The 9,673-nt window shown below is 42.5% G+C and overlaps 1 protein-coding gene across 1 annotated transcript; it reads left to right on the top strand.

The window, feature by feature from the left end:
* Positions 1 to 4,200: 4,200 nt before the first annotated feature.
* dhrs13b.1 (dehydrogenase/reductase (SDR family) member 13b.1) lies at positions 4,201 to 9,673 on the top strand. The gene is made up of 5 exons (XM_019861655.1): positions 4,201 to 4,454; positions 6,302 to 6,420; positions 6,521 to 6,644; positions 7,620 to 7,946; positions 9,306 to 9,673. Exons 1-5 carry the CDS (start codon positions 4,328 to 4,330, stop codon positions 9,563 to 9,565), a joined length of 957 nt encoding a protein of 318 aa, XP_019717214.1. The 5' UTR covers positions 4,201 to 4,327; the 3' UTR covers positions 9,566 to 9,673.

Below are 9,673 nucleotides of genomic sequence, written 5' to 3' on the forward strand. Positions count from 1 at the left end.
GTGTCAGCAATATTTTTTCTCGACATAATACACATTAGTGAGGGAGACAGAAATCAGTATCGAGGTGAGAAGATGTCCCCAACCAAGATTTAATGACACTTGTAGCCGAGTAATTAATTTACAAGGTAATATTGGTCTCAGAATGAAAAAGCAAGGAAAAGAAAACACTGGATTGCGCCCGTGGTTCGATCCCAGTTCGGGATGGAGAAGATGCAAATTCTGTGTCAGAATTGATTCTTGATGAAGTAACCACTGAGCTACACCAGTGCGGCTACCATCGGTGAAAAATGGTTAGTTTAGGAAAACTCTATTTGCAGGGAGGGAAAAAAATTAAAATAAGGACACTGGACGACAACGAAGTTTGAACGGCACTTTCAGCCAACACTCGACGTTCCCACGTCACCTGGTGGTGAACATGAATCCGCACACGTGTCAGCAATATTTTTCCTCGACATAATACACATTAGTGAGGGAGACAGAAATCAGTATCGAGGTGAGAAGATGTCCCCAACCAAGATTTAATAACACTTGTAGGCGAGTCATTTATTTACAAGGCAATTTTGGTCTCAGAATGAAAAAGAAAACACTGGATTGCGCCCGTGGTTCGATCCCAGTTTGGGATGGAGAAGATGCGAATTCTGCGTCAGGATTGATTCTTGATGAAGTAACCACTGAGCTACAGTAAGAACATTTTTCTGAGCAATATAAGTACTCAATACTGAACTTGCTTCGGATAATAAAAGACCCTTAAATCACAGTGCTGTAAGCTCGCACTTCAGATATAACACTGTTCATCATGAGAAAATAAAGTGCTGAAATAAACATCAACCACTTCTAGTCGGCTACTGAGGACACAGCAACTATGCTGACTTAATGCCACGTACGCGGGGTGTTCCCCTGGAGTTTAGTTTGGCCAAGAGCTTTGCTTTAGCTCGCTATATTGCTAACGCTTTCGGTGCTAACGTTAGCTGTGGATGCATTCGCGACTGGGTGCTTTGTATTAATGTGGGAGGCTAAACTTGAGCTTCGGTGGTCAGCAAACTCCTGACAAATTAGGCACAACGCTCTACTTTTATCAATAGTGCCGTCAGGGCGTTTTTGAAAAGTACATTTTCCATTCATTGTGCCGAGAACTCTCACATGCTCCTCCATGTTAACCTCTCCTCTCCTCATTGCTGCTTACTTAGCCGCACAACTCCAATGGGAGCCAATCAGTTTATGCTGAACAAGCCCAAACAGCTTTCAGGCTGTGACTGACAGTTGTTTTCCCACACTCAACACTCGAACACAGGAAGCCAGCACATGAAAAGGGGTACAGTAAAAAGGCAACCCACCTGCAGAAACAATAAAGTTAGAGATTAAAAATTAGATTAACGCGATTAAAAACATAACACGCTAAATATGACTGTAATTAATTATTCACAATTAATGCGATAAATTGACACCTCTTTTAGATCTATCTATCTATCTATCTATCTATCTATAGATATATATCTATATATCTATCTATCTATCTATCTATCTATCTATCTATGTTTTGCCAGCCACGGCAGTGCGAGACACCGAAAACGGATACTTAAAGAGTTTATGAATGGAAAGTTTACTTTTAAAAAGTTGCCAGATTGCTCCACTGACAAGACCAAAGTTACCTGTATGTTTTGCAGTCGTAAACTGAGCTATCATCGTAGCACGTGAGTCTGAAATACCACTTAACGGCCAAGCACACAGCTGATGTGAGTACTCCGCCCCCTCGTCTTAGACAGACAGCTATGGATCATTTCAAAGCGAAGAAAATGGATGACGCGACGAAGAACAAATTTGCTGAAGCCATAGCTAAATGTATGGATATTGCATGCAAGCCTGTCAACATTGTCCACAGCTCGACTCAAGGTGAAATCATTCGCATTGCATCTAACGACTCCAGGACAGATTGCCAGCAAGATCAAGCCTCCATTACAAGCTGTGTAGAGATTGTACTTAGCGGAGAAGGCTAAGGTATACCAAGCGGGAGAAGACACTGTTTCGGGAGAGAAATAAGAGACTAGGTTGATGAGCCTCTGGTGAATAAAGAGCAGGCAGCCTGTTGAATACTATGTATGCCACTGATGCGATTGTTACTTGTTTGGAACAATTTTGTGTGGAAGGTTACAGTGTTCCGTGTCCATATAAATAAAGCGGGTGGAGCTTATATGTGTTCGTCTGACAGTGACAGTGCGCAGAGGCAGTGACTTGACAACGAAAGTTCAGCAGTGCAGTGGTAGCGACCTAGCGAAAATAAAACGTCTCCAGTGTTGTCATCGAACCAAGTGTAGTCATCCAAAATGATGTCTAGGGTAGGGGTTGGCAACACGCAGATCTTTAGCGCCATCTAGTGGCTTACTGGAGCTTTATAAAAATGTTTGAAAATGGGAAAAGATGTGGGAGGAAATTATTTTTGTTTGTTTTAAATATGGTTTCTGTAGGAGTAAAAACATTACACAAACATTCTTAACGTTTCCCAATGCTGTAAAAATGTGTAGAATAAATATTACATTTCAACGTTTCTGTCAACGAAGATTTGCGTCATAGCCTGCGACATCCCTTTCTATTAGCAGGGCATGATGCAAGGCAGATTGCTGCTGTTGCAAAAAAAAATTTTTTTTAATAAAATTTAAAAAAATGGTGTTTCATGTACAATTCACCGAAGGTACTGGCAAAGAGAATCTGGAGGGCCGTGAAGCGTTTTTAAAACGGTACACGTGAGCTACGATAGTCAAAAACGCTGAAAAAGTGTGTCCCATGCCTCCGCGTCAGATCTCAACCAAGTAGGTCGGCATGCGTCTGTAAGTGTGTTGTGAATTGGTCAATCGCGGTAAGTTGGTTGAACGAAAAGTAGATCTTCAGTCAAAAAAGGTTGGGCACCCCTGCTCTACAGAATGCACTGCATGGAAGAAAAAAAAATAATCATGAAGGCTCATCGTATAATTGTAGCAAACTTCGTTATTTTGATAGTCGGCTAATATAGCTCATATAGCTATACTGTATGTTGTAACTCCGACAAAAGGAGAGCTGTGGTGTTGTTTTTTTTTTTTTTTTGAAATGTGCCCTTTATTTATGCTTTTAATAGTCTCAACAAACAGACAAGTCTACGTCCGATTCCGTGCCTTCTCTCCTCTCGTTCGACTCGAGAGGCGTTCAAAGACAGCCTCCGAAAAACGGAAATTAATGATCACTTCAACGACACTAAGAAAAGCGAAAATAACACACCAAAACAGAAAATCAAGCGAGGAAATCACTAAATAAATTCTATGGGAGCGTTTGTGAACACACAACAAAGGAATGAATAACATAAACAATTCTGAGACAGTCCAGTCTCCTACATACATACAGCATGTGTTTCCTTCATTGTAAGTTTTATAAAAGGCTTTTATTTTGTTGCGGCTCCGGATATATTTGTTTTTTGTTTTTTTGTCCTATATGGCTCTTTCAACATTTTGGGTTTCCGACCCCTGGGTTAGGGTGTCGACTTCACAGTGCAGAGGTCGTGGGTTTGATCCTGGCTCCGGCCTTCCTGTGTGGAGTTTGCATGTTCTCCCCAGGCCTGCGTGGGTTTTCTCCGGGTACTCCTGTTTCCTCCAACATTCCAAAAACATGCATGGCAGGCTAATTGAACACTAAAAATTGTCCCTAGCCGTGTGTGTGAGTGCAAATGGTTGTTCGTCTCTGAGTGCCCTGTGATTGGCTGGCAACCGATTCAGGGTGTCCCCCGCCTACTGCCCGAAGACTGCTGGGATAGGCTCCAGCCCCGCCCACCCCCCCTCGACCCGTGTGTGGATAAGCGAATCACAAAATGCATGGATGGATGGATGGATGGATATGTTCTGTGTTTTATGCTGAAAGATGAAGTTCCTCTTGAGCATTGTAGCAGAAAGTTACGTGTGACTGAGAGGTATTTGGAACTGTTCATGATTCCCTCCACCTTGACTAAGGCCCCTATTCCATCTGAAGAAAAGTATTATTTTGAATTTCCATTGCCTTTTGAGATAAAAACAATGAATCTTTCTTTCTCATCCAAGCCGAGCCCTTGTGACAAACAAACTCACCTTTCATCTCGTGACCCTAAACTTGTTGACATTGCTTTATTGTCTGTTGCTGATTTCTGGTCCTTCCAGTCTGCTGTGGGTTGCAAACAAGGAAAACATTGTCACGCCCAGGCAGGAAATGGGTGTGTTTGTTTGAACATTTGAGACAAGTCAGTCTTCTTAACGTATCCGAGCAAAGGAAGTTCTTTGCCAACTCAAGTTCTAACATTTATTCTTCTTGTAGTCTCTCAAACAACAACAGCAACATGTTTATTGCCTTGCTGGTTTTGGGTGTAGTTGTCGGGGCTGCTTACATTTACCGTCAGGTTGTGGTGAAGGGAAAGCAGTGCACGAGCAAAGCAAAGCTGAATGGGAAGACCGTGATCGTGACTGGTAAGAATATATTTTACTTTGGCTTCAACTGGGACTGCAGAAGTTACTTCCACTGTCAATCAGGGTTTACAATTCAAATGTGTTTTCATTTTGTATTAATGTTGAAAAAATAAATGTTGCTACTTTCAGACTATGACCTGGAAAAAAGAAGTACTTAACTTTTGGTTGTACATGATGAAAATGTGGTAAACCGGTGTAATTTTGTAATGTTTTCATTGAAAATATTCAAAGGATATGTTAGTTTAACACATTTTAATCATTTGCAACCAGTGTACATGTCCAAATTAAATAAATCCAACGGCTCCAAAATTTGTCTTTTCAGTGTGGAAGGGCTAATGTTAAGTTATTTATTTTCTCTAATCAAACAGCAGGTGAAAAAGCAACCCAAGACAAATTATGGAGAGTTAGGATATGACTTGGACTACAAATGCTGAGTTCCAAACAGTTCTTGCTTTCCCTTTTTACTATCCATCCATCCATCCAAGCTGCTTAGGCTCACGTGGGTCGTGGGCATGCTGGAGCTGATCCCAGCTGACTTTTGGCAGTTGGCGGGCGACACCCTGAACCGGTTGGCAGCCAATCGGAGGGCACACATAGACAAACAACCATTCACACTCACACCTTGGGACAATATACCGGTAGACCAAATACAACCTGTTCCATTAATCTACACTGCATGGTTTTGAAATATGGGAGGAAACTGGAGTATGTGGAGAAAGCTCACGCAGGCACAGGGAGAGCATGCAAACCGGAATCGAACCCCAGACCTCCACACAGTGAGGCGGATGTACTAACCAATTAACCACCGTGCCGCACTCCCTCTATCCCAGGGGTCGGCAACCCAAAATGTTGAAAGAGCCATATTGGACCAAAATAAACAAAAAACAAAGATGTCTGGAGCCGCAAAAAATAAAAAGCCTTATAATGAAGGCAACACATGCTGTATGTATCTATATGAGCTATATTAGCCTGCTATCAACATGACTAAGTTGGCTACAAATAGAAAAACGAGCATTCATGATTAAAAGTTTTTTTCCCACTGCAGTTCATCTCGTAGAGGAGGGGTGCCCAAACTTTTTGACGGAAGATCTACTTTTCGAACAACCAACCTCCCGTGATTGACCCGTTACCGCACACGCGCGCATACGCACACACTTACACACGCATGCCGTAATGAGCAACAGCCATAACGGCCGCTAAGATGAACGAGGCATGGGACGAACTTTCGCAGCATGCTAACTGTCGTAGCTCACATGTACCGTTTAAAAATGCTTCTCTTGGCCGCCCAGATTCCCAGTCTTAGCAAGGACTGTACCCTCGGTGAATTGTACATGAAAGGCAGCGTTTTTTTTTGTTTTTGTTTTTTTTACAACAGCCCCCTGACTGACATGCCGCCCTGCTAATAGAAACGTGTGTCGCAGGCTATGACGCAAATATTTGTTAGCAAAATGTTGACATTTAATATTTATTCAACGCATTTTCATAGCATCGGAAAACGTTAATGTTTGGGTCATGTTTGTCCTCTGACAGAAACCATATTAAAACAAAAAAATATATTTCCCTCCCATCTTTTTCCATTTTCAAACATTTTTGAAAAACCTCTAGGGAGCCACTGGGGGGTGGGGGGGGGCGCTAAAGAGCCACATACGTCTCGGGAGCCACGTGTTGCCGACCCCCACTCTATCCCGTCACTTTTTTTTTTTTTGCTTGAATCTCATAAAAATTACAAATGCTTTTTTTTTCCGAACTAATCCTGACTGACAGCAAATTTTACATTGAATTCACAATTCAACTAACACAATTTTGCTCGAGTAGGAATGATTATCATGTTGTTCTGTCATCCCAAGGTAGCAACACGGGCATTGGAAAAACTACAGCGATCGACTTGGCTAAAAGAGGAGCCAGAGTCATTCTGGCTTGTCGTAGTCGTCAACGAGGAGAGGCTGCTCTTGCAGATGTCAAGAGGGTAAGAAAAATCTCTCAAGCTTTGTTTTGCAGACAAAGTTTGTAGGAATGGTCTTGATGATGCATCTTCAATGATTTAACCTGTTTATCGGCGCTGAAAGGAGAGTGGCAGCAATCAGGTCGTGTTCATGCAATTGGATCTGGGGAACCTGAAGTCTGTTCGCAGCTTTGCCGAAAACTATCTGAGAAGTGAACCCAGACTAGACATTCTCATCAACAATGCAGGTAAGAGCATTCGTTGCACTCCCATGCTGTTCAGGGTTGTCACCGTGGATGTGTCTCTTTTGCTCTTTTGTTGTGAACCTGGAACGAAGCGCCAGCTCTTGGTTATTAAAAAAAATCTAACCTTTCTGTCAGATTTGTACAGTAAATCTGTTCATGGGTATTGGTTTCTAAATTATTCCGATTTAAGATATACAGTGGACCCGTGCATACTAGCTGTTCAGCATCCACAATTTGCAGATGTTGTTTTTTTTTTCAAATGATTATTATTTTTGGGATTTGGAGGAGGGCAACCCCCGTTTTTTGTGAAAAGCATTTCTTGGCCGCATATCCCCGTTTATTATTCATCATCCAGTTCAGAATTCATGCCAGAGAACCCAATCTTGTTTTCACCCAACAAGAAACGTGCCGTCTGGATTCCCTTTTGTGTTTTTCGGCTTCCGTTTTTCTCTTGTGTCTGCACAGAATTTAGGTTCTTTGTCACCTTTCGCCACATGCATGAATTTGAATTAAATTGCCTGGCATAGGGTCCTGAATACCATTCATAGTGACCCAGAGCATGGCTGCGACTATTCTCATTCATCCAGGTCACTTCATTCTCAGTGCATAGAGTCTATCACACCAAAGCTGTTCTGGTTGTCTCAGACTTTCGCCTCTTGTCCAAGCTGGGATGAGACTAAATGAGCCAGAGACCCCCTATTACTCAGTTGAAACTGGCACCGCAAAAAGACACAAGCAATTATGACTGTGAAGCGTATTGACATGAATTGTCAAAATAGATAGTAGACATCAAACACCTTTAAAATATGAAATAACATTATGAGAATCCAATCAAATATAACATTGCATTTCTCTTTGAGACTGAAAATATAATTGTCCACCAATCAAGCAAATTATATTTACTTGATTGTATGTTTTAAATTGTTGTGCAAATTCTGATAAAGAGGAAAACGTACTGCACTGCTGTTTCTGTCCTAGGAATTTATATGCAGGGTCGAACAGAGGATGGTTTCGGCATGATGTTTGGCATCAATCATGTTGGCCACTTCCTCCTAACCAACCTTTTGCTGGACCGACTGAAGGAGTGTCAACCAAGTCGAGTGGTCAATGTGTCATCCCTGGCACATAACTTTGGAAAAATCGACTTTGAATGCCTAACTAATCACAGAGCTCTGGGACTGGGGACATCGTTCTTGGAGGTCCTTCAAATCTACTCTGACAGCAAGCTGTGCAATGTCCTTTTCACTCACGAGTTGGCCAAGAGACTGCAAGGAACCAAAGTCACATGCTACTCCCTCCATCCAGGTCAGTAGTGAGAACATAATAGTTCATTCTGATGAGAGATATCCCTCCATCCATCCATCCAATTTTATAAACCGCTTATCCTCACAAGAGGCGCGGGTGTGCTGGAGCCTATCCCAGCTCTCTTCGGGCAGGCAGTAGGCAGGGTAAACCCTCAACTGGTTGCCAACCTTCTCCATGGGATCTAACCACGCAGGGCACATAGAGACAAACATTTTATATCTATATACAGTATATCTGTATGTATTTATATCTATCTATCTATCTATCTATCTATCTATCTATCTATCTATCTATCTATCTATCTATCTATCTATCTATCTATCTATCTATCTATCTATCTATCTATCTGAGAGAGAGAGAGAGAGAGAGAGAGAGAGAGAGAGAGAGAGAGAGAGAGAGAGATAGATAGATACAGTATAGATAGATATATGTAGCACGTCAGCCTTTCACAGTGCAGAGGTTCGATTTTGGCTCCGACTTTCCCGTGTAGAAGTTGCAGGTTCTCCACGTGCCTGTGTGTTTTTTTTTCCCCCCGGGTATCGTTGGTCTACGTGTGCCCAGCGATTGGCTGGCAACAACTTCAGGGTTTACCCTGCCTACTGAATGGATGATTTTTATACACACGCGCACACACACTCCCCCGGGTATCGTTGTTGGTCTACGTGTGCCCAGCGATTGGCTAGCAACAACTTCAGGGTTTACCCTGCCTACTGAATGGATGATTTTTATACACACGCACGCACACACACACACACACACACACACACACACACACACACACACACACACACACACACACATGTATGTGTGACCCAGAGCATGGCTGCGACTATTCTCATTCATCCAGGTCACTTCATTCTCAGTGCATTGAGTCCATCGCACCTAAACTGTTCTGGTTGTCTCAGACACACATATATATATGTGTGTGTGTGTGTGTGTGTGTGTGTGTGTGTGTGTGTGTGTGTATTTGTAAAAGGGTAATGATAATGGAGCGTGACACTTGTTATGTGTGCTCGTTACGATACAGAAGACGTTTTGTATTCCTTGATGCAGTGGCGGTTGTGTCAAGTGACAAAAGTAGTCAGACAAGATAACCCTGAAGGGCTTAGGACCAGATGCTATCAGTCCCTGGAATGTCAGCTGAACATGTTCAGCCTTTCAATGACACTCATTGACATGAGACACAAGACCCTTTTTGGTTATACTGAAACTCTGTCGTGTAATTTGATTAAACCTAAAAGGTATTTATTTATTTATTTATTTACAATGTATGCACCGAATTGAGCCACCGCTGCCCCACTGCATGTTGCCATGTGCTTGTGTGTCTGCAAAACATTTTCTCGTGTTTTCTCCCCGCAGGAGCTATCAACTCTGAGTTGGCCAGGAATGCCAGCACATTGACCCATATCATCATGAAGCCCATCACCACCTTCTTCTTCAAAAACACTGTCCAGGGATGCCAGACCACACTGCACTGTGCTCTGCAGGAGGGAATTGAACCACTCAGTGGACGTTACTTCTCCAACTGTACAGTGCGAGAAGTCTATTCGAAAGCAAAGGATGACGGTGCAGCTAAGAAGCTGTGGGAAATCACTGAGCGAATGTGTGGTCTTGCATAAATTCATTCCCAAGTGAATGGGAATTCAGTATAACGTTGTTTTGTTGTTATTGCTTGAATGCTCCTGACACAGAAGCCTTCTCGTCCAGATTAAAAAGACAACAACTTG

Source organism: Hippocampus comes, unplaced genomic scaffold, assembly GCF_001891065.2.
Source record: "Hippocampus comes isolate QL1 unplaced genomic scaffold, H_comes_QL1_v1.1 scaffold122, whole genome shotgun sequence".
Lineage (NCBI taxonomy): Eukaryota > Metazoa > Chordata > Actinopteri > Syngnathiformes > Syngnathidae > Hippocampus > Hippocampus comes.

Coding starts and splice junctions, on each gene's coding strand:
- dhrs13b.1 (XM_019861655.1), top strand. CDS start 4,328: ATGTTTATTGCCTTGCTGGTTTTGGGTGTAGTTGTCGGGGCTGCTTAC. Junction 6,645..7,619: donor CATTCTCATCAACAATGCAG/GTAAGAGCATTC, acceptor TTTCTGTCCTAG/GAATTTATATGCAGGGTCGA. Junction 7,947..9,305: donor ATGCTACTCCCTCCATCCAG/GTCAGTAGTGAG, acceptor TTCTCCCCGCAG/GAGCTATCAACTCTGAGTTG.